Source organism: Zootermopsis nevadensis, unplaced genomic scaffold (assembly GCF_977971745.1).
Source record: "Zootermopsis nevadensis isolate Lab colony 2312 unplaced genomic scaffold, Znev_1.0 Znev_ptg000012l, whole genome shotgun sequence".
NCBI lineage: Eukaryota > Metazoa > Arthropoda > Insecta > Blattodea > Termopsidae > Zootermopsis > Zootermopsis nevadensis.
In genome coordinates this window covers 5,671,320-5,697,014 of record NW_028259144.1, presented here as the reverse complement: position 1 = coordinate 5,697,014, position 25,695 = coordinate 5,671,320, and the positions used below count along the sequence as shown (strand labels likewise).

Here is a 25,695-nt window from a genome sequence, read left to right as displayed (position 1 = left end):
CTGCCAGGCATTTAAAAGCATATGATAATTAATTGCTGGGGCTTAAGGCACAGGTCGTCAGAGTGGTTTGCTATATCGGAATTTTTAGGCACTGGCAATTTTAAAATGTAGCTGACAAACAGGAAACCCCAATTTTAGAAACAATGTTCTATTATGCAGCTATACCTTTCATAATTTGCTGGATTTCCATTTTAAGTGTGATGATTTCACGAGAATGTGAGTCATCAAGTGATCTTCTAAGTCGATGAATACTTAAGGAGCCTTCCTTCACTGCAGCTACATCATCATCCTGAAAATTATATAATTCTTAAAAGTTCCATTATAAAAATGAGTGTGTTCTAATATAAAGGAAGCAATACCAAGACAATTTTGGAAACTAAAATAAATCTCAGAATAGAATAAATGTATGTTATTTCATGAGAGGATGAAAATGTACTTTTTCTGCACACAGTTAGTTAAAAGACAGAAATTTGGTGATTAAGAAATTATCGCTTGTACTAGCAGCAGAAGTCATCCATAAACGATATTTTGAACACTTTCTAAATTATTGCTAACTATTCAAAATTTTAGCCCTCCACTTGGAGAACCAGTGGGAAACTCAGTCCTCCTTACATAGTTAAAAAATTGACAGTGGAACCAGATGAAAACATTAAATGTGATTAACAATAGTAATAAATAGGAATCCCTTACCTCAAACTTTGTTCAATTCTAAGAGACCGTGATGTCCACCGGCAATGATCAATTTAATCAAAACTAAAATGGAGAGAGTGGAGGGCAGTATCACAGATTTCTTAATAATTCTTATATAAGATAAGTACAAGCGATTCACAGCTCAGCTCTTTCCGCAATAACGAAATCGGATTGTTGACGGCAGTAATGTAACACAACAATGCCGAATAAACAGATGACATAACAATTAGTTTCTTAGGTAAAGGAGTAAAGCATTGTTATGCACGCAGGAGTTCATATAAAAGCTGACCACTGTCAGTCCATATTTACATCCCAGTTTGAATGGTCGAGGCTCCCGCCACGACGAAACCCCATTAGCGTTAGCAAAATTTCCGTTCTTATATTAAGACCGTTTACCATTTCCAGCAATGCGTCTTGTGCGCAGGAATGGTTTCACCTAGGTAGGGACGATGCTTGCGCTTGCGCAGGCCTCCGCCCTCAGTTAGCTTCTTTGGTTGGTTGGTTGGTTGGTTGGTCCATATTTACACATTGTTGGTATGGATCCTACACATCTTCGTAATGCTGTTTTTGCCGAATGACCCTTCTGTATAAACGTATTTACGCCAAAAAGTTAAAAATTCATTCACACTTAAAAATCTGAGTCCTGTGATGGAATCACTAGCTCACCTCCAAGAAGATAACCTTGTTTGTATGCTCAATGACAGCGCTAGCATCCGAAGCAAAGAAGTATTCCACTTCCTTATCTTCCAGGGGCTGGAACTCTGCCGTTGAGTCAGAACGGGGAAGAATCGGCAAGTCACCTCTGCCATGTGGTCGGTGGTCTGTAGACAATATACTATATAGCTAATATCAGAACGACTACAGAAAGCGAGTGAGAGGTTAATGTGTTAAGGAATCATCCAGATGAACTAAAGATATGCTGCAGTGTACTGTAAGACTTTTTAAATAAAAAAATTTATAGAAAATTCCCAAAAAGACTTTAAACTTTAAAATCAGATATGGCACTTTGTATTCAATTTTAACAAAATCTCCTTAAATTCCAAGACATGAATATGTTAATAATAATCTTCATGCATCAACATCAATGTCATCATCTTAATTATTACAACCAGGGCCTGAGAAATGTTCACTCACTCACCTGAGATAGGTTGATTTAATCAGCTAGTTGACAGAGATTGACAATATTAATTAATAAATAAACTTTCTTATAGTTCTTCCCATTTTTTAAAGTTAATGTTAACATACTGACAGTACCTTTCCATTATTATAAAATGATAGCACCCAGTGATGAAACTCAATAGACCACTACTTTACACAAGCATGAATATGCTCTTCATTGCTGACACTTTCTAAGTAAAACTGTAACACAGAGGTGTTTTTTCTACAATACTGTAAAAATAAAGCTGTCCCTGGTATATGCCACAAATTAATTCAAACAGTAAGAAAATATATTTTTATAATGTAAAATTTACCTCACAATTAAAAGGCTTATCAAACAAAGGTCTACAGAAATATAAACTTCTTATTTAAGGACAGTCCATTCACCAGTGAGTAGAACACTAAATTTTGTTACTTGGTGGAAGGAAAGTGATTAAGTACACTGAATGGTAGTAACAGCATATCTCAGTCATCCAGATGTGAAGAGCCACAAAATTTATCCATGACCACAGACAACCCTTAGATACCACAGGAAATATCTAATACAGCCTGCATAAGAAACCAACCACCAAAATGCTCCAAGAGATTCCTGTTTTCTTTTGCTTTTGAAACATTTTCCTGGAAGACATATGGAGATATACTTCCTGTACAAAACACATATCTGCACTATTAAACAGAATAAGAGATAAAATTATCCCCCTTACCATTATCCCAGTGCTGGCACAAAGCAGAATGACCCTTCCTATCTTCTGAAGGTCCATCCACTTCAGCATAATCACAAATTATCCATGAAAAAGGATTAAGTTCATCCAATAAAAATGCTTCAGAACTATCTAACCTCTACCATACCACAAAACCTACGTTTCAGATCAGAAATGAAGTGGATTTACATGGCAACTCTTCAGGAGCTACAGAGTGTTAATTCTGCGTGATACCACTGTATTTCTATTTTATTCATAATATTTATTATTGGAAACTAACAAAAAAAGAACAATATTTTCCTTTTATAATTTTTTTACTTAACTGTATAAATATCTACTGTGTCAACAGAAGATATTTAATTTCTGTAAGACATATTTCAAATTGTATACTCTAATCTTAACTTACCAATATGATGGAGATATTACATAAGAAATTTAAACTGTTACAGTATTCTTACCTAGGAAAAAATCACATCCAGACCCACAATAATTAGAAAGATTCCTTCAATAAAAAAATAATTACAGAATGAATCATAAAATTACTTATGTCATTTATACATTTTAGTGTGTGTATACAACAATTCAAGCTCTAAGCATAATGCAGTATAAGGCAAAGCACATGCTGTAGCTCATAACCATATCAGTTCAGAGGCAAAAATTATTCAGAATCATTTATGTCATTAGAAATATAAAAGAACTTTTGCATTTGTTGTTAAGAACAAAGAGAGCAAACTGATGCAAAAATTTGTAATATTGCAAAGAAAATAGATTTTACATTTGTAAGATTTCTAGTTCTCATGGCAGCAAGTAGAAAGCTGGCTGTCTTTTGGGTTGCAGTACTGCATATTCTGGTAGATGTTTACCAATGTTTCAGAGGTCCTTGCTGCCTCCATCATCAGACAAATTAACCTTTATCACCTTTGTGTCTTGGCTCATGTCTTATTCATCTGGCCTTGCATCACAGCAGGTACCGTTAAATCATTAAACCCGAGGTTAAAATCGAGCCACGAGCAGCCTAGTATGAGATTTAAATCCCCTATTCCTGGAGGATAAAGGTTAATTCTGACAACTTTAATTTTTTTGGTACACTTCTGATTGTTCCTTTACGGAAACGGGAAATTATGTTGCTCAAAATCAGTTTAGTTTCAATTAGTTACTTATATATGTAGTTACAGACTCGAGTGTAAATTACATGGATTCCTATAAAATGATATGGTTATGACTTTTGACACTGAAAAGCAAACTTAGAAGCACAGACAGAAAATAAAGACAGAATTTAGGAAGATTTTAAACAAATTAAAAATGTAGTTTGTACCTGGGTTTTGTGATTCTGCATCTAATGGAAGGTCAGGAACAGATTGTTTAACAAAAATGAAACAGAGAAATATGAAAATTAGTGCAACATACCAAAATATCATGCAAAACGAAACATCATGGGCATGCATAAATAGACCTCCATACATAAAATAAAAACAAGCACAAGACAAAAAAACTAAACCCATTAACAGCACAACCACTCTACTGCTCATTAAGGCGAAGTTTTATAAGGTATATTTTGAATAATCAAGTAATCACAAATCAGTATAAATTAAAATGTCAGCAGGTGAGTTGTAGGGCTGTTGTGCTGGTTGAGATTAAACTTTCTAGTTCAAAGCACGTTTAGGAGAATCTTTAATTGCTGGACTAAAACATTTATAAAACAAAACATTTGAAAACCCTCTACTAAAATCTAGTCTACATAAATGCCCATATATTATAACCACTGTTACAATTTCAGTACACATCCTTACATCCTGACACTTGCATTTTGCCAACAATGATTACTTAAGACAGAAATTAAGGTCAAGAATTTCTAACAACTGATTTTTAGAAAATATATTCTGTAGTATGTAATATGTAATCCTGGTGAAATAAAAGTTACTGTGATAAGCTGAATATAAATTTATTTTCAGATAATTTCAGCCAGGACATTCAGATATTAACTGCAACCGTATATAGACAGCTCAGTGATTCACACATATTAAAGTTGGAGTACATCAATATTAGAACACGGGATATAATTGTAATGGATAAAATTGCCCACATTTATTACAGATAAGAACTGACACAGTGAGATAAGTAAGAACGCACCAAAAGTACAACATTAGTTATTAAAGAATAAAGAAGAACTATTAGATACCCTAAAGATTTTATTATCTGAATTAAAAACCAATCTCATATATCACAGACAGACTATACAAAGTATTATTTACATTGTTAATTAGTCACAGAAAATTTAGTAGAGAAATAAGATACAAATTGATTGAGAGAGAAAGGAACAAGCGCTTATCAGAGTAAAGACCAGAAAATAATGTCAGACAGAAGATGTTGCATTCACACTACAAACTTTCATATAGTTTCTGGTGCTCATTACCATCATAAGTGTGTGTCCAGGACACAAAAGAGCAACCAGCAATGAGAATAACAATTATGCAGGACTCCCATTAAATGTACTACAGCAGCCAGAAGCTGAAAATGAATTGTCAAAACATATCACCATAATTGCAAAACAGATGTAAAGAACACCTCCTTATTTTCTGTATAAGTGGATGAATGTAATTATTAATAAATATGAAAAATCCTGACAAATCATAAAATACCTCAAATTATAACTATCATCCCCAGAAAAATATTTTAAATTATACTTCAAAAGAGGTCATTTCTTCACTGCAGTTATGTTAGAGATTTATGGTTCTTAATTCAGATTATGGGTAACATAAGTAATACTATGTTAAGAAAACATTACAAAGAAGAAAAGTTATCAGAAAATAAGAACAGAATTTTAAAGAAACAGCTATATCAAGTACTTAAAGAAGAAAGAGAAGAAAGTATGAGATTGAAGTATCTACTACCTGTTGTTACAGTGTTTTCATCTGTAGGGTGCCAAGGGTGTCAATCAGACCATGCAAAAATAAAAACAAATATCACATAAAATTAATTACAATGGAATGAGGTGATATGGTTAATATGTTAGTCTATTTACATAAAGACAAGCCTAAGATTATAAGCAAAAAATATATGTACTATGGCCCACAGAAATGCAAATATTGTCCAGTCTCAAAGCTACATCTACATAAGGTCTGTCACAGAAAAGAGAACAATTAACATGTTCAGTGTTTGTAACAGAAACATGCAAGATGATTTCATGTTAGTCGACATTCACTCAACAGCTACCAACTAGATATCCATGCAACATTTTGTCATTGTATGTAAAGATATAGCAGTTTCTCCGCTAACTTTAAAACCCACATGCATGCACAGGCGCGTGCACACACACATTCATATGTACATATGTAATACTGGTATATGAAAGTGTTAATGCCCTGCCCTTAATTTTTGTTTGAGGGGGGAGGGGGGAAGGGGTGGAATTTCAGTTCATACTATAACACACTTAACATACAACAGAACACAGCTGGAACACTTCACAGAGTACCTTCGATACAACAGAAATGTTCTGTCCACAACGCTGAATAGGTTAAAAATTACATCCAGATGTGCAAGCTTAAAAGTAAGATGGAATAAGAGTTTACGTAAATGGATACTGTTCAAAGAAAGAAAATCTTGTACTATAGAAATATACATAAAACTAAGTCAGTAGATCATTTGAACTGATTAAACTAAATATCCAACCTTTCAAACATAGTGATATTAAGGTCTTAATAATTTTTTAGACTTTTTGAAAAAGCAGATGATGGACAAAGTCCAAACAAACAAACAAAGCAATAACATAACACTATTGCCAAAGAAATTCAAAGACCAATGAGAGGACCCTAAATAAGCCTTGAAAATACTTTGTTCTTTATCCTTCCTTATTTATCACCATTCACGATATTTATTTCCTTTGATGCTGTGTCACCTATGCAGTTGATAAATAAATTGTAAAATAAACAAAAATATGAGATTTAGCTGAGCAGAGAACACCGACTCTACACACACACAAACAGACAAATGACAGAGGTACACAGCTTTATGTTAACAAACTTTATACCACTGCATAATTGCAGTACGTATGACACTACTAATTCACAAAATCTAGACCCCGTAAAAGAGCTTTGAGAATGATTATTTTACATATCACAAAAATACCATGCTATTAGCACATGCAAAGCCATACATATAATCTTTTTTAATTACAGCATGCAACCTAAATAGGCACATTGGCGTATTTGTGCAGGGAATACGCATTACACACAGTGCAGGAGAATGTCAAGTTTCATTCAAAGAGACAATAATTTGTACTAAAAGGATACAGTTCAAAACAGTTATTTCTCCATTTTTGTGGCAGATGTGTTTTGGGTAATGTGTAAATGAAGAGCAAATTTTCCATGATGGTATTCAACTCCCATACAATAAATGATTATAGACATTCATTCATTTAAAATGTGTACATAGTTGTAACAATATTGTGTTAATATTTAAGGAACTCTGTATTTCCTCTATCATTTTCCATCAGCGCCATACCTTTCACCATTATGTCGCCTGCCTGACAGCATGACCATGTTAAAGTTAGAACTAAACAAACATAAAGAAGTGGCACAGATTCAACTACTTTAAATCAAAAATGCACAAATGGAGAAATGTTTGTACTTCCTTAGTGCTGTAACTTCTGAAGCACCATGTAATAACAGTTACTTATTCTTACCTGATGTATGTAAAGCATTACATAACCATGCCATGGTGTTTTAAACAAACAATAAATATGAATTATACCTATCTTTAAACTGAAATGTATACACATAACATGTTATTTTATTCTCTTACTTTTACTCTCAACAAATAAATCTTAAAATATTCTTTACTGATACCAAATATTCTAGACAAATGTATCATCACATACATCTTTTAATTATTAAACTGTCAAATTACCAAACAAGGAATTTAGCATAAAGATAGGTGAACAGAAAATTTTAGTACAAAAGAATATCAAGAGTGAGATTTTAGTTCACACTACACCATGAAGAGGCTTCCAAACCATTATGGAAATCAAAGCCTCATTGTTCAGTCTACCGCCAGTCACTTTACTGTCTGAGATATTATACATCACCTTATGTCCTACTACGTATGTTTTAATTAGAGTCAACAACATTACTATTTTCTGTTCAATAAAACAAAGCTGTTATTTCCTCGGCAATTATTAGGGATGGAATGACTCGTTAATATTTAATAACGTAATATTTACACGTATTGTTTAAGCACTAACTGTGATGTACTACCTTACAAATTCTGATCCTGAAAATCACTGCACATGCAGAAAATATCCCAAACACAAGCAATTTAAAGTACAGCTGATTTCAGACTAGAGACTTCAAGCAGGAGTCTTAAATGTACTTTCTTATGTTTATTGACCAACACCATTTATAATAAAGAAACATCATGTTTTTATTGGTAGCATATACCACCACTTCCAAAATCTCAATAATATAATCTTTACTATAATTAATTATATGAAACAAAAAATTAGTGGCTAATGAAGAAGTTTTGAATTGCAAAATTATTACAATTAGCATCAGCATAGAAAGTTTATGGTTCTCTAGAGAGAAATGGATGAACTCCGCATTTCATAAGCCATTCATTCTTACATATAGGAATGCCCAGTTCCAACATGAAGAATATCACTGGAGATTTTAGGGATCTCTTTACATGAGAGATGGGCAAACTGCAGCCCAAAACAGACTGGATCTGGCACTTGAGACAAAACTGAAAAAGGAATTTTGTTATAAGAAATGGAATGAAAACGAACTACACAGTTCTTGACACCTTTCAAAATGGTTTTTCCTTGATTGTAGCCTGTGAAAATATTTGAATTCACTCAAGGTTGAAGGATAAATATGAAGTATAAAGATTGCAATTATTTTGACCACATATGCTGGCTGCTAAATTATTATTTAGAAACATGCTGCACTATAAACTAAACAATGACATGTGGAAATTACCTTTGCTGTACAGAATTGGTACATGATCTGTAGCCAGACGAGTCTTAGCTTTTATTCCAACCAGCAGAGGGCTACCTCGACGAGTTGCAACACATTCTCCAGGGAAATGCTTACTTTTAAAGCATAAAGCAAATGCTCCTTCCTATTCAGGATTAAAAACGAAAGAAAAGTGTAGTAAAACAAGCATCTAATAACAACATAATATGACAAAACCAAGTTTCTCACACTATGAATGTCATGTCACATGCATTCTCTATTATTGAGAGAAAAAAACTTAATAATACACTAACTTCATGTAGCAGAGTTCTTCTTAAAATTTATAGTGGCTCAGCTGATCAAGAAATTCTCATTCTTTTAAAATAAATCAAAAGTCCACTAGCATTTCACAAGAGTCTGCTACTGGACCTTATTCTGAGCGAGATAAATCCAGTTCACATCCTTGAACTCTATCCCTCTGTTATTAATTTCAATATTATAGTCTCACCCACAAATAACAGATTTCCCAAGTGGTCTGCTCCTTTCATGATCTCTGACTAAAACGTAGTATGCATCTCACCCCTTTAATCTGATCGTACAATTAATATCTGCAGGATAATCCACATTATAAATAATTTTTATTAATTACCGTTTACACAAACATTTCTTAAATTCTTTAATACAGGTGGCTTGAATGTTTAAACAGTGTAATGTCACCTTCATTTCTCCTTTACACAATACTGTTACTAGATACAATTTTAAAGTTTTTAAACATTCTGATATTGATTAATGCTATGTTGACTGACAGTTACTTATTTTAATTAATAAACTTAAATAACTATAATTATTAATGAGCCCATAGTCCACCCCACTTTGTCTGCCATAATTCCCATAAACCTGGGCCTCAGCGGTAAGAAGCTGGCAACTAACCAATTGTGCTATGACACAGCCAGTCTTCCCATTATTTTACAGTGCTAACTGGACCTACAGAGTATTAAGAAGCAAAAAGCAGAAAAGATGCACTTTAAAATTATGGCATTCAGCTAGTTACAAAATTATAAAACTATAAGAAAAGTTGATTGTGTTAAAGATATCCAATAGTATGGACATGCATTACACAACATTTAAAATTATATTAAATAAATGACAACTGGGGAGATCAAAGACTGTGCAGACAGACCAACAGACAAAAGACGTACAAGACAGAGTGGCCATAGATACCAGAGGAATGCATGTGAGAAAAGAACGAGTAACAGACAAGGATCTGTCAGGTGACAACAAACTGTAGTGGAAACATTAATGGATGATGATAACTGGAGATTTCTGCGTAAGTATGCTACAGTGTCTTATAGATACGTACAAGCTGCTGAATCACTTGCTCTACCAGTTCCCTGAAAGAACAATTTGGGTTCTGCAAATAGATGTGGTACACCAGCTTAGCGATGACTTCTGTGTCTGTCTCCGATTCAAACTGGTAGCCCTTCTTCAAGAGGAACATTTTCAAATCCTTGTAGTTTGTAACAATACCTAAACAGGCACAGAACATATATTTGGCACAGTACCATAAAAATGTATTGTTCTCTAATTAACTTAAACAAATGCAGAGTAAAAAGCATAAAATGACTTTTATGTAATTTTTCCTGCTCCACTCTTATTCTGTTATCTACTTAATTTATTTAACAGATTGTTCTCAGATACACTCTATCTTTGCTCTTCTCACAAAATATCACATCACAAATGAACAAAAAAAGGTAATCGAAAGATGTCCTGAATGATAAAATGCAATTTAGAAGTTAATTTGGTCTTCAGCATCATTTAATTAGAGACCCGGTGCTTCAAGATAAAATGTATATTAAGACAAACTTGATCAAATTTAGTTAAAACAAACTATACTAAGAAATATACCATTGTGCACAACTAGAAAAGCGTGGTTGGCATCAGAGCGTTGGGGATGAGAATTAACTTCACTAGGAACACCGTGCGTGGCCCAACGAGTATGAGCAATTCCAACATGACAGGTTGTGGTGCCATCAAAATCTAACTCCTTTACTCCTGAAAACAAGAATATTGAGAATTGAGGAGGCCATGGACCGAATACGGACCGGAGAGCCATAGAAGAAGAAGAAGAAGAAACATTGCAAATAGAACATAAAATATTATCTCAAGTCTATCAATTGGTCTTTACAGTGATATGCACTCTATCTTATCTCACATACAGTATATTAGTTTATTATAATTAAGTGGGAATTTTTCCTCTCATTATTCTGTTTATTTCGCAACACCTTCCTCTTCAACGTGATTATTTTATCTCAGACTAGTGTTAGCTTTTACTCACTTTTTTCACAAATAAAGGAAATCAATTTTAATATCTAAAATCTAGTATAAGATAACAGACTCACTACCTACAAAACTTAAACTTATAGATAGGCTTACATATGTATGTATGAAATTAACTCCCTGCAGTTTTTTCTTAAGATCGTGGAATCCCCTGACTGACTCGAAGTAATAAGAGAACAACATGCTCAATTTTAACATTATCTTCAAAACTTTGTCTCCACATTCTGTACTATTCTGTCCTAAATATGTCACGAAATAAAAACAATGGGAGGTCCCATTATAACACATTCAAAACCTTCATCGAACGTGCACCACAAATCCCGTAAACATCCTAGACCATCAGGGTGGAAATTGTGCTTTTCTTTGTTGATATGGAATGGAGTAATCTTCCTATATCAACTTATGGTGATATTCAGGTACACAGATACTTACTTGCAAGGATCTCATCTTCCAAAGCCTTCACTTTGCCACTCTTCTTCACAATAGAAATATCTTTGCCATCAGCACCATCTAGAGCCACTCCAGCAGAATCATACCCACGATATTCAAGCCTCTTGAGCCCATTCACAAGAAGTTCCAAAATCTCACGTCGGGTCTTTGGAGTAAGGTAGTTCAGATATGCAAAGATTCCTGTCACAAACAATTAGTACACTTTTATTATTCTTTTCTGATAGTATATAACAGTATGTACTAAAACACTGGTTATAAACAAAATAAAATGTCTCGTGTTAACAGAAAAATCAGTACACACATCTGACTGGGGATCGGACCCAGAACCATCCACATGATAATAACACAATATCTTAACTCGAGACTACCAAGTTTATTTATTAAAGTTGACCAAGTAATTTCGTAATCAGAATTTCTTTCCCGCCAGTCGTAACAGACATTTTGTTTGTTGGGCAGGTGTTATTACCAGTTTACATGCAGGAGGAGATAAGATCATGCTGTCCGGATTGCGTGATATGAAAACAACGAGTAGGGGGGCAAAGCCACACCAAACGCTGGCGACAAAGAACGGAATTCTGTCGCTTGCATTGCAAACAGCATTACAAATCTTCAGGTAAATGAACTAAAGTGCGAAGTGTCTCTGAGTCCAAGTGCCACGTCATGACGAACAGCGAAGTTGGTTTCGTTAAAAGAATACCAATGCTGGTCTTCTGGGTCTTAACGCCTTATGGACTTTCAGGCAGATACCAGCATTTCGGAGAAACATACCACACCCATCTTAAGCACTGGGGCGATATGTTTCTCCGAAACTTTGGCATCTATCTACAAGTCCACACAGCATTACAGACCGAACGACCAACAAGAATGTCTTCGCCGATGTGAAATCCTCAACTCTCTGAGAGTGTCAGATGTTGGGCCTCAGACAATCTTAGGCTTACTTCCGCTAAAGGCAGTTAGTGGCAGGTTTCTCATCGCGGAGGCCCAGGTCCGCGACCAGGTCTGTCCAGTAGGATTTGTAATCGGCGAAGTAGCATTGTGACAGGTTCTTCCACGAGTCCTTCGGTTTTCCGCTGTCAGAATCATTCCACCCCTGCTCCATCTTTCATCCTGCGGATGGACTATGGACCCAATAGCGGTCGTAGTTCCACAGAGATATCTCATTCATTGACAACAACAATAATAATTTGGTCCGGAGATAGGGATTAGCTCTATCTAGTGGGCCCAACTGTGTAGGAACCTGAAGACGGAGATAGAGTCCCATCTCCGAAACGTCGTTTTACGTTTTATATTTACTAGACGATGGATAATATCCAAGAAAATTTTTATTCAATTAACAATAATAATGTTAAATTTATTTGTTCGTTTCTGAAAAGTTCACGAGCTTCGAGGACGTGGGACTAGACGTGTTTTAGTTTAAAAAATCATTTTCCCAAGTGAGTAGAAAAGTCCATGCCATGCGATTTTTTTTTAATTTTATTAAAAAAGTATTACATTATATATTATCAGATTACTACAATTGTCAAAGACTTTTTTATCTGCGAAACGAGGCGTTGTCAAGTGGAACTGGATCTGGAGGTGAAATAACAGCAACACAGACGCCTACCTTAGAACGGTATTGTCTGCATCGACCTTGCAAACCGCTATTGGTTGCTAGGAGTAAAACCCAAGGTAAACATGTAACATACTTTTACTATAATATTTTAACTTCACTCTCCTCCAGATCAAGCTAAGATCTTATGTATTGTCTGGTGCAGTACATAACAGCACAAACTCATAACAAAAGGTGAAAGTTGGATAAAATTACATGAATATGTTCTTATGAGTTTACCTACTAATCCCCCTTTTTTTGGAGTATGTAACGACAGATCATGCTGACATCTTCATAAAAATAAATATTCCTGAAACTTGTACTATTTATTACGTTGTATTAATTTTGTAGTTCACTTTTCTGAGAAACAATCTGTGTTGTGTTTGTTGCTTTAAATGTTTAGTTTTTGTACTAAGAACTTAATAAAGTACCAGGCCTATGTCAAATCTCAATATTTTTTCCCCCTGAAATAAAATAACGAAGCCACTCCCACAACTGCAACAATTCACGACATATGTTAAATCAATCTACCAACTATTACAACCGCTTGAAAGAATATCTGTTTTCAATCCGATTGCATCTTCAGATGTCTGAATTCAAAATTCAAGCCCTGGTTTTGTTACGTACACTGAATTTTGCTTGTAAACAAAAACGTTATTATCAAACATTTTTAATCTCGAAGTGAGGTATCCTGTTGTGTTGTATGAAAAATAATAAGTGTTATTTCTGTCTACACAACAATTATACGTTAATTATATATTAATTACAGCTACATTATAGCCACAACATTTTTCGGACTGACATCTGACAATCATTAGGTGGCATATGATCAAGATTAGTTAAAATTGAAATGTGTGACATATTTTAACAGAACGTGTGACAAAAACTTAGAATGTTAAAAATTATAACAATAAAACAATTTCGCCCTGAACCACCTACGAGGATCTTGTACATATTTCATACAACCGACCGTTTAATCTATTCTATTAAAATGCCAGACACACTTCAATTTTTAAGATTTTACAATGATCGAATTCCACCTTACAATGTCCGCATGTTAAGACATAAATATGTTTTGGCTACAACGTAGCTATCATTAATGCATAAATAAAGTTGTGCAGATGAAATAATACTTATTAAAACTTTTTTATTTTCATTCGGCGTAACTTTTTATTTGTATTATTAGTGTTCTGTTTGACGACAGGTCCATATGAACAGGATCCTTCCATCCTTCTCTCGGACTGGGACCTGTTCATATACGTTCTTGGCAGGTGATCAGAAGTGGTTTGCCATTGCCTTCTTCTGTGTGTGAATGGAGTAATTGTTGGGATGCCACGGAGAAACCGGGGAAGCCCCCGGAGGAAAACTCCGTGATGCCTAGATCACGGCCTTGCCCAACACAAGTTATAAATCCGGGCACCGCCGGGAATCGAATCCGAGACCCCAGGATTACAAGGCTAGTGTTCTGACCGCTAGACCACTACCACCTTAAAAAAATATAATTATACTTCAGCACCTGGGATACTGCGGGGGCAGTCAGTTCACCGAACTGTGTGCGTCAGCTGAACATTAATCTACAAACGTCAAAAGTTGAAATCAGCATCTGCGACGAAGAAGATTATGGTGAGGACTCTTTTGCGCGGTTCTATTCCGTTATCACAGCGGCTACGTGTCACCTAGACATATGTTTTGTAATAACTAGTGTTGCGCGTGTATTCGTTTCTGGGGGGGGGGGGGGGCTTCGCCATTTGCATTTACTTCCACAACCTTGTTTTCTGTACACAAAGCGATGGCAGAGGGAAATTGTTTACATAACAAATTATCTCATGGTCTTATATTTAGATTACAACTGTGTGCAAAAGCATTCGAACCTATTTCGATCGAATTTGTTACTGGGGGGTGTGAGACACGACTCCTTCAAAGGCATCTCCCAGACAAAGGATTCACATTATCATCATAATCGTAAACATCGCAGTAACATGCTAACAGGCGAGTCATACTGTCATTCTATTATCATCATTATTGAGACAATGGCGGTCTCTAGTGAACACCATAACGAACCTTCTGGTTCCATAAAAGGCGGGGAATTTCTTCAATAGCTGAGCAGACTATTAGCTTCTCAAAAAGAACTCTGCTCCATCAATGCATTATTATTATTACGTTAATACAGTAAGGTTCGAAAATTCCTTTCCATATTAACGTCAGTATCACATCTATCACATTCAGTTTAAATTTCTGCTCTGATCCATTAAAACAAATCCTAATTTATATAATTCAATTTGTGACAAAGTTAAATAAGTGGTTATACGAATGTGCTTTAGATGTTCCCGTCGTTCTTGACGGGAAATGTCTCCTTATAAGCGGTTCATGAAAGTTGTGGCAAGCTTCTCCTGGTTCCTCCCCTCAGTCATTTTCGCTCTTACTGATTCCGCACGTTTGAAGGCGAGACTATCAAATGAAGCAGGAAAATTAATATGTTGTCAAGAGGACGGAGACATTTGAGGTTAACAGGAGAATTGCCAAGGCCAACTACTTAAAGTAACTGGAGATTATAACGGTAATTCATAAATACGGTAAACTCCAACAGCAGTAAATACAAAGTCCATAAATCAGCAGACGATGTAACGTCACTTTGATTCAAAACCGAAAACTCCATTACAGGATTTAACAGCAACTAAGACGCGAACATTATTTAATTACCCAGTCTGCTTAGTTTTAAGACATTTATTTTCAGGCCCATACATTACATACGCCTGCAATCAAATCAAATGTAGAGCGATCAGGTAAGAACTTCGGAGGAGGGAGTCGTGGCCTATTTTAAGAGGTTTCCGGACACCTGATTGAATAGACTGAGGAAAACCACGAGAACCCTTATCATCACTATAGCCGGTAACTCGACTGATGTTTGTATTGGATGCCCTCCCTAACCTAACCTGCGTTTACCATCTGGGTCATATTCCAGTAGTCGAACACAAACATGAAACTACTTTGAAGATGGCTGAATTCTGGGTGTCGCGCCTGACGATGGAGGCTGCAAGAACCTCTGAAATGTCGGAATTAAACGGCGGAACAATCCATAAGACAGCCGTCTTCAATATTCGCCACCATGAGAACCCGAAATCTCACATTGTACTACCTTCATTTTGAAATCAGTCACATTAAATAATTTTGGGAAGGGGCCCTGCGGTACCAGACTGTAGCTCTAACCCTTATTATTCTACTTGCTTCTTATGCATTGACAACGAGAATAAAAACGTGTTCATACCACACCCAACTCTCTCCGGCTCGATTGCCTCCGATCGGTGAATTCTGTTTTAAAACACAACTTTCGTTTTTAAGTTTTGTCTCTTACCTCATTTAACGTTACTTCCTGGTTGTACGTATTATTAACACAGGCCTAAACTACGCAGCTTTTAAAATCCTCAAATATAACTGTTCTGTTTTATGCAAACAGAAATTAAAACAGACAAGAATCATAAAACATCAAAGCTTATACATTTGTAAATAGCCGAAAGGAACTCCTCCTACATCAAAGCAGTTTTTGGATCTTTTGTCTTCTACATAAAAAAATTCTCTCTTTAATGACTGCAAGACTGTATTTATATTATATATAAAATACAGTTTGATGTTTGATTTTATGGACGTTTGGTTGGGCTCACAGAGACATATAAGTTCTCAGTAATGACTCCAAATAGCAACACGGTCTACTTTACAAGTGCTGCTACCATTAAGAAACTTACACAATTGTTTTTAATGTGATGAAACATTCAATTAACGAAATAAGCATCGAGGCCGGTATTTTTCCACTGTTGTTCCAAACTGAAATCTTTGGGAACGGGACACGGGATAAACTACGGACGGAGATAAAAACACCAAAGGGATAAAGGACAGAAAAGGAAGGATTAAGGAATAAAGATGCTGAAGATATAATCCCCCGTTTAAGTTCAACGAGCCTTTTTCCCTCATAAAATAATAAACTGATATATACAAAATGACAATGACGATGTTCCCAACTGCGCTGGTTATATGGCGTCGTATATTTGCGACAGTGTGAAGTGGAAATTATTTGGAAACAGCGGTGGTGACATATTATCTTGTATTATCAGAGTGTGATGGGACTCAGGGAAGAAAAAAGATAAATATAATCTTCGAATGACTGACTGCTGGCATTGACAATGTAATGACACTTAAATATTACACGCTCAGGAAATAAGTACTTCACATTTTATCACTGAAACGCTAAAATAATATCTGCAATATGACTGACACAATCGAATTCGCCTTTGATTTAAGGGTACACGTGATTGTGTAAACTTTTAAAAGACTACATTAACACCTTCAAATTATCATTAAAGATAAAAGTTGTCTTAAAGTTGTAATCTACTTTAGTTGCAAGTACCCAACAATAAGGTAAAGCATCATTTTCCATTTTCCAAATGTATTTTATATTATCCACGGTCTGGCCAAGTGCTGCGCAGCGATTGCAGAGTTAATTCCGTTCCGCCAAGTGATTGGTTGTCATTACACTGGCAGACGTATTTATTATTACAGTAACAGAAGTGTCAATTCCCCCCTTCCTTTCCTTCCCAAACGCCTAAAAAGTTCTTGGGATTTGTTCACGAAGATTTTTCTCATCCGCCCCGAATAAAAAATTCGTTCTGAACAACTGTTAGAAATTTTGAGGGACTCGAAAAGATGGTATTTAAACAGCTTACTAACGACAACTGAGCTCCTAAAAATGAAATTAGCTATCAGAACGTCGTGTTGGTCTATACCAAACATACGTCAAAGGACAATACCCAATATAATATTGGTACGGAGCTGCCAGCACCAGGTGTCCTTATAAGGTGTGAGACGATTGTTCAGTCATTACAATAGTACTAGTAAATTTGCCGTCAAGAATGACGGGAAATCTAAAACGGTAAAAACATATAGTCATAATTATCGTCCCATAAAGCTCAAAATTCCTTAACAGCAAATGACAAATAAATGCTAAGTCAAAAGGGTATTCTCGCTGTTGTGATGCTGAAATAATAGACTGCTAATGTCCTAAAGTTTCGCTGGAATAACAGAGGATGATCGGTCCAACTTTCGCCTTAATCGACTGCTAGTTACCTCATTTCTTTTCAGATCTCCCTTTATATTACGGAAGATTTGACAACGTGACTTCACCGCGAAGGAACAGCTTTCTTTATTGTGGGCTTTATGTTTACAAGTCGCTGGAACGTTGTGAAAGTTGAACTATAGTTTCTCTGCGGTTACCCTGTGGAAAATACGTTTACACTTTCCAAGTTCATGATGTAAATATCCTCAACAAAATCAATCGAAAATCGAGACGATTTCTGTGCGTATCACAGAAAGATTTCTGCTTCGGCTTACTCAACGCCCTGATGATGGAGGCAGCAAGCACCTCTGAAACGTCTGTAAACAGACAACACGACGCTACACCACAGAGGAAAACTCCCTCTGCTACATTTTACACTTAATGACAAATACGAGGCTCGTCCTTAAAGTAAGTTTCCCTGGGGCCGTTTACAGAAACAAAACACAATTTCATGGAAATATTTATTGCAACAGATACAGCAAGTGTCCAGCTATTTTTCAACATATTCGCCACCGGAATTGAGACATTTGTCATACCGTGGGACCAACTTTTGAATACCTGTGTCGTAGAAGTCTGCCGCCTGGGATTGGAACCACTGTGTGACAACCATCTCCGCCTCTCTGTCATTCTCAAAACGCTGACGCTGACCGGACAGGAATTTCTTGAGGTGTAGGAAAAGATGGAAATCACTGGGAGCGAGGTCCGGGCTGTAGGGTGAATGATTAAACACCTCCCAGCTGAACTCCTGCAGGAGACTTGCTGTCCGTCGAGCCTTGTGCGGCCTAGCGTTATCACTAACCGCACTTCACAGTCGGCGGGAGCTGGAATAAGAACCTCCATCTTCAACAGCTGCAACGATGCTACTGTGAGAACGCGGGAAGTACCGTTAGTGCATGCGCCATGCTACGTCATTGCTCTATCACGTACGCAAAGTAGCTTCGGATGTAGGCAAATATTCTTACGGATGTAGGCAAATATTCCTTTGTAAATAGGACCATAAGAAGCTGGAACCAATTACCTCCAGGCGTGCTAGAGTCTTTCCCCTGTAAATTAGGCACCTTTAGAAAGAGGGTCAGAAAAGTAGTTACAAGCTAAGGGTTATTAAGTTGGGAATAAATGGTGATAAGTGAAGTGAAGTGTCTTAGTCTCCAAGTGATGAAGGGCTGTAGTTCTTTGGGATAAAATTTTCATGTACTGAGAGCGGACTTTATATTCCACTCTTAAGTATTGTGATTAATTAGTGGATGTGTGTTTTTTTATTGTGTCAGATGTTTTATTTTGAGTGTGGTATGTTGTATTGTTGTGTCTCATTGTATTGTTGTGTGAGTGCATCAGTTCATGACGTTTGTAATACATTACAGTTATTGTCTTATGTCTAGGTGGTATTAAGTTCTTTTTTTTAAGTTAAGTACTTGAGGTTGGATGGTTTTGTAATTTATGAGTTGGTTGATTTTGAGTGGGATGTGTTGTTTTTGTTGTGTCCTTTTTTATTGTTTTGTTCTGTCTCTGTGTTGATGTATCTCATTGTATGTGGTGTCTTATGGTTTTTGTTGTGTCCTTTGTTTATTGTTTTGTTGTGTCTCATTGTGTTGATGTATCCCATTGTTTGTGTGTCATATTGTTTTTGTTGTGTCCTTTTGTTTATTGTTTTGTTCTGTCTCTGTGTTGATGTATCTCATTGTTTATTGTGTCTTATTGTTTTTGTTGTGTCCTTTGTTTATTGTTTTGTTGTGTCTCATTGTGTTGATGTATCCCATTGTTTGGGTGTCATATTGTTTTTGTTGTGTCCTTTTGTTTATTGTTTTGTTCTGTCTCTGTGTTGATGTATCTCATTGTTTATTGTGTCTTATTGTTTTTGTTGTGTCCTTTTGTTTATTGTTTTGTTCTGTCTCATTGTGTTGATGTATCTCATTGTTCTGTTCTGTCTCATTGTTTTGTATGTTATTGTAGGACACTGCCACCGGGTATAAACCCATTTGCAGTCAATAATAAATAATAATAATAATAATATAAGATTTGCTAGCTGTGGGACGAGTGGGAAACTTACTTTTGGGACGCGCCTCGTAATTCGTTATATTTAACATGCTGTGGAATTAACGGCGTTGATCATCCTCAGAATCGAATACAACATTTTGCCTTCTGCTGGAGCAATGCTCCTTAAAGGCGACTGTGCCTGCAGTCACTAGACTCAAGGACGGCAAGTTCTGCTCGGTCTTACCTCCTCGTACTTCAATCAGGCAAAGGAAGAAGTGTAATTAATGCCTCTAGAACGGGTTCAGCTGCCTGTGAGATCACAGAAGATAAATTAACTAACTCCATGGACCACAGTCTCTATCGATAAGCTAATAGTCCTTTAAGAATCCTCCTCACAACCTATTTCATCACGTCCATTTTAATATTATCCTCCATCTACGCCTAGATCTGTCAAGAATTTTCGACTAAATTCTGTACGCATTTCTCGCCTCCCCCAAACATTCTTCATTGATTAAAAGATCAGATAATAAAACAGGTGAATAATTTTAACTATTTGGGGACTAATGTGTCGTACTGCAAAAAAGAAGGCAAATATTAAATTAAGTAAGTCTTATAGAATGTGAGGAACAATAAGCCGTACATTAAGAAACAGAAATGAAATTTTACAAACTGATGGCAGTACCAGTACTAACATATGGCTGTGAGAACTGGGCAACCAATAGGGCTGATAAGAGGAAAATCGAGACAGCAGAGATGAAATTCTTACCTTCTGGATAAACAGCGTAGCGAAAAAATTAGGACAGAACTGAAGATTTTTAACTTAACAGATACGATATTTCAAATGAAGCAAAATTGGCATAACCATGTCCAAAGGATGCACGAGGAAAGAATCCCGAAGGCGGTACTTCAATACAACCCACAAGGACGAAGAACTATTGGAAACAGGCGCTATGGCCTAAATCCATGAAAGAATAAGAACAATATTTGATGAAGAGTACAAATTATTAAACTCGTTACGAAAATTTCTCCAGCCTCCAATTATTTTCTCCATATTATATCGAATATTACCCACACGGTGTAACAACCCCGAAGACCAAAATCCGAACCTCAGTCCACGTTCTTCCTTTATGGTCATAGACCAATTTTCAAACCCATGCAAAACAACAGGTAAACTTACAGTTTTGTATATTTAAATTTTTACGATCTTAGACATTTATTATCTATATTCGGCAAACGCCTTCGACTAGAGGATGTACATTCACAAACGTCTCTGTACCTGACACGTCACTGAAATCTGGAACCTGGAGCAAGCACTTTCACATTTAACTCGAAAAATATTTTCTGGCATTTTGAAATGTCTCGATTACTACTCATAATAACCTGTTTCAGTCGCCGAAGTTGTAAACATACGGACATGCTAGCCGTTGAAAGATTTGAGGTTTAAGCAGCGGTGAGTATGAAGATTTCTGTCTTATGGGTTGTTGCGCTGTGTAGTCTGGTCGATGTTTACCAACGTTTCAGAGGTCAGACTGCCTCCATCATCAGGGCGATGAGTATGAAGATTTCTGTCTTATGGGTTGTTGCGCTGTGTAGTCTGGTCGATGTTTACCAACGTTTCAGAGGTCATACTGCCTCCGTCATCAGGACGATGAAGATTTCCGTCTTATGGGTTGTTGCGCTGTGTAGTCTGGTCGATGTTTACCAACGTTTCAGAGGTCATACTGCCTCCATCATCAGGACGATGAAGATTTCTGTCTTCTGGGTTGTTGCGCCGTGTAGTCTGGTAGATGTTTACCAACGCTTCAGAGGTCATACTGCCACCATCATCAGGGCGATGAATGTGCCAATTGGGTGGCAGTATGACCTCTGAAATGTTGGTAAACATCTACCAGACTACACGGCGCAACAACCCTGAAGACGGAAATCTTCACAATAACAAAACTTCGAGTTCCATAAAAGGTGGGAATTTGTTTTGACAGCCAGTATTACATTCTCAACAAGAACTTTGATCCACGGAGTAGTAGTACTGTGGACTGAAAACTGTTCGGTTGCCTTATCAATTAGAATAAGGATTTCACGATGTTTACGCATCATTTCGCACGTTACTTTATCTATCATCTGCTTATAAGCCAGATAATGCAAAAGTCAGCAAACAAATATGCTATACTATCATTAATGGACTCGGCGTACAACACTGCCTCGTAAAATTTTATTTACGATCAGATTATAACTATCGACAGATCAGTAAACGTCGTCATCACGAAGAGAGTTTTACGTCATCGCAAATACGCAGACCTACATGTGTGTCGCATACGTAGACACACTCACTGCCTGACGTAAGAGACAGAACCAATTACATTTCAACATTAAAGCAGAAAATACAATCGAGTATCATATTTTAAATTGTCTTAGGGCGGTCTATAATTAATATTTGATTAACTAAGTTAAATATGAATGCAATCTTGATTAACTTGGCTCTTACAAATTTCAAAATCTTATCACAATGAAACTCTGGACATTGATTCAATGCAGTTCAAATTAAAAGGGGTCCGCCCTTCCTGCCACGAGATAAGGCACAATTAATCTTAACTGCGTAATTTATAAATATTAAACATCCTGTGATGCATACACAAGTGTTTTCAACATGTGGCTAAAAAACGAAACAGGATTAACATAAAAATAATTTGTTCGCAGAAATCACGTGTAGCGGATAACAGATGCATACTCATTTATATGGTCCATCTGGTTATAAACCTGAGGCAATATTAAATAGTAATAATGTTTGATACATTTTATTTATTTTTCTTTCACTTAACGACGCTTTCAACTTGTTTGATTAGATAACGTCTAGTAAAAGGCTTCTGGAAAAGCGGTCGTGGCTTACTGTAAGTTACTGTTCCAGCATTTGCCTGGAGAGACTGAGGAAACACCCACAAGAACTGCCAGGACAGTCTGTCTCCGGTCTGAATTTTAAGGCCGGGACCTCGCGAATATGAAGCACGAGAGATAAACACTCGACCGCGACCCCCGGACTAAGATTTTAGGTCACATGGCGGTTAATGTGTATATTTTGGTCTTGGTCAACGTCGCGGCTGACTAATTATCACCCCGAATGTCCCGGATTCAAATCTCGACCCGGAAGCATGCTATCCAGGTTGAAGCTTTTAGCCGTCTTCCTCAGTCATTCCAGGCGAACACAGGCCAATCTCATCATTCGACGGTATGTAGTCTGAGCTACTGGCTACTGAGGTTCTCACGGCAGTGAGTAGGAAGATGGCTCGGATGGGGGGAACAACTAACCCGCACGGGTTTCATATAAGACTAGGAATAACCTTGATTAGCTAAGCCAATGCTAACTTGTCAGTGACTACACCATAGAGTCGGCTCATTAAGATCACATTGTAAAAAGACCTATGACATTTCATAGCAGAATGGTGGAAAGTGAAAGCCATGTCTGAAAGTGTTTCTACGCAAACACAACAGATGCAGCCATCCAGTACAAGTCCCTGCAAGACCTGAAACGACCAGCTCTCGTTCAGTCGTATTATGAGAGGCGCAGAGTTGCTCCTCCTACCAAGGTGTCAACAGCCGGTCAATGTTGAGTCCGTGCTCCAACACGAATACAAACAAGCAGCAGAACGAGGCTCGCCGCTGCCTGAATAGGTTGCTTCCCTTATTTATCGACGCTTTCTCAATTACTTGCGTTATATAGAGTGCAGAGATGACGAATGGTGAAGCCCCCCCCCCCCAAAAAAAAAAATCCTCCTGAAGTTATTTCTTCGGGACACGAAATTCCTCAGCCATTACAGGTTGCTTCCAGATAGATTCGAACCTTGGTCCTCATGAATACGAAGAATACCTAACCATTAAACCGCGAAGCTGAATTTGGAGAGTAAATGTGGAAACTGAAGTAATGTTCACGAACTTCATCTCCCCAAACCGCTCGACAGATTTTCATTAAATTTGGTAAAAGTCATCATACTAATCCTTACACATCCTATACAGAGCAAATTTTAAAGGAATCTTAAATATAAGTTTATCAAGTTCCTTGTCACTTTCGTTATCAAATTAGTTCTTCTAAAGCTTAATATCGAATGAAGGGGAAGGGAGTTTGTGGCTCCCCACGTATTTTTTACTGAAACTTGAAGAAGGAAATAATTTTTCCGAAAGCTACAAGACAACAGAGGTTGGACACTCACAGAGACCGTTTAGAAACCCTGCACTGTACACCTTTCAACTCTTGCCAAATATCTTGATAAAATCGTGAAAAGATAAGAAACTGGATAAATGCCCCAGGATCTATTCTAACAATGGGTTAAGATTTTTTCTATTCACCAGCAGACCTGCATGTTCAAGGCCAAGGATTAAACATAATTCGTCTTCTTACTGTGTGTGAATTTGGGTGATTAACAATGGGGCAAGCACACACATTACATCTGACTGCAGCCTTCACTTAAGAATTTGTCACATTGCGATGATTCACTTCATCACCTGTACTTTGGTTAACAAAATCTACAGTGATGACTCACATGTTACCTTTCTTAAGATCAATTATGATTTCTGATAGCAGATCCAAAAGCCATTTACAGGGAGTATATACACAGTACATAACAAAAATAACGTTACTTTCAGTAAAACTTGTAATCAATGTTAAGAGATACAAATATAAGAGATCTAAAATGTTTAAATTATTTGATCAGCCACTGAAACCTATGATATGTAAAACTCTGGATAATCCCCAGTTATCACCAAAATAAGACAGTTGGAGCACACAACAGACCTCCCGGTGATTCCAGAAAAAACAATAAAAGGCAATGTAGGCCTCACTCTAATATAAACTAAGTTTTCCAGCATCTTATAAGAACCATTATGTTATTTTATTTATTTACAGTAAATTTAATTACGCTTTTTCAGTACCTCAGGCCATTAATGTTATCAGACTACCTGAAACACATGTAATTGCTACATAACCCCAAAGCTGCATCTCTTGTCATACGTGACCGGAACAAACAAAAATAAGTGCAATGGCAATCATTCATAAGAAGCAAACTGGCGTCTAAAATACCAAAGAAATCTATCTGTATTCAAATATCCCGCGTCCAAGAACCCACGTAATGCTTCAAAAAAACAATAACAGTCTCAGTATCATTTATGAGAAGCTAAGTATGAAGGAATGAATTGTCACACATGGCTATAGGGCAAGACACCCATTTTGTGAATTGGAGTTATCACAGAAAATACTAATAGTGAATGAAGGCAATTACTTACCACACATACTGTCCTTGTTTAGCCACGTCGTCTACTGCAACACTCTGCGAAAGCACGAATTGTACAGAATGAACCTTATACTAGCACGCCTATGTGCTTTTAACTACACCGACAGGCACAGGGAGTTGGCAAATCTTTGCGTCGTCTGCTGGTAAAGATTTGAACGAAGATAAGGAAAGGTGATGAAAGATATTGATTTACAAGTGCTATTAAATGATGTGTTGCTACGTGAACACTATCACAAACGGTCTTGAAACCTATTCACTATACATGAAATAATTCTTTTATATCATTATTTTGACTCCACTTTGACCACCTTATGACGAACGCTTTTGTTTGTATTTGCACGACTATTCACGTTTATATGTGAGCACATAATTCGTTCACTTCTCATTCAAACGTATTTATAGATCACAGACATCGTAACACAGATGTTAATGAAATAGAAGAAGTTTGGCAATATTTCAAATTATGCCT

The 25,695-nt window shown here is 36.6% G+C and overlaps 1 protein-coding gene across 4 annotated transcripts in view; it reads right to left on the bottom strand.

Annotated features, from left to right (window-relative positions):
* The window catches only part of LOC110832681 (glutamine--fructose-6-phosphate aminotransferase [isomerizing] 2), a 31,473-nt gene extending 5,838 nt beyond the window's left edge, over positions 1-25,635 (bottom strand). The window contains exons 1-9 of one of the 4 annotated variants that reach the window (XM_022069916.2): positions 25,219-25,635; positions 11,267-11,464; positions 10,403-10,549; positions 9,858-10,024; positions 8,522-8,663; positions 5,441-5,461; positions 3,865-3,885; positions 1,357-1,511; positions 166-289 (exon numbers count right to left, since the gene is read on the bottom strand). In XM_022069916.2, coding sequence (XP_021925608.2) covers positions 166-289; positions 1,357-1,511; positions 3,865-3,885; positions 5,441-5,461; positions 8,522-8,663; positions 9,858-10,024; positions 10,403-10,549; positions 11,267-11,464; positions 25,219-25,225 — 982 coding nt within the window. In that variant the 5' untranslated portion in view covers positions 25,226-25,635. The remainder of the gene's footprint in view (positions 1-165; positions 290-1,356; positions 1,512-3,864; positions 3,886-5,440; positions 5,462-8,521; positions 8,664-9,857; positions 10,025-10,402; positions 10,550-11,266; positions 11,465-25,218) is intronic. The other 3 variants (XM_087347768.1, XM_022069917.2, XM_022069918.2) reach the window with 3 other exon arrangements.
* Between the last annotated feature and the right edge of the window lie 60 nt (positions 25,636-25,695).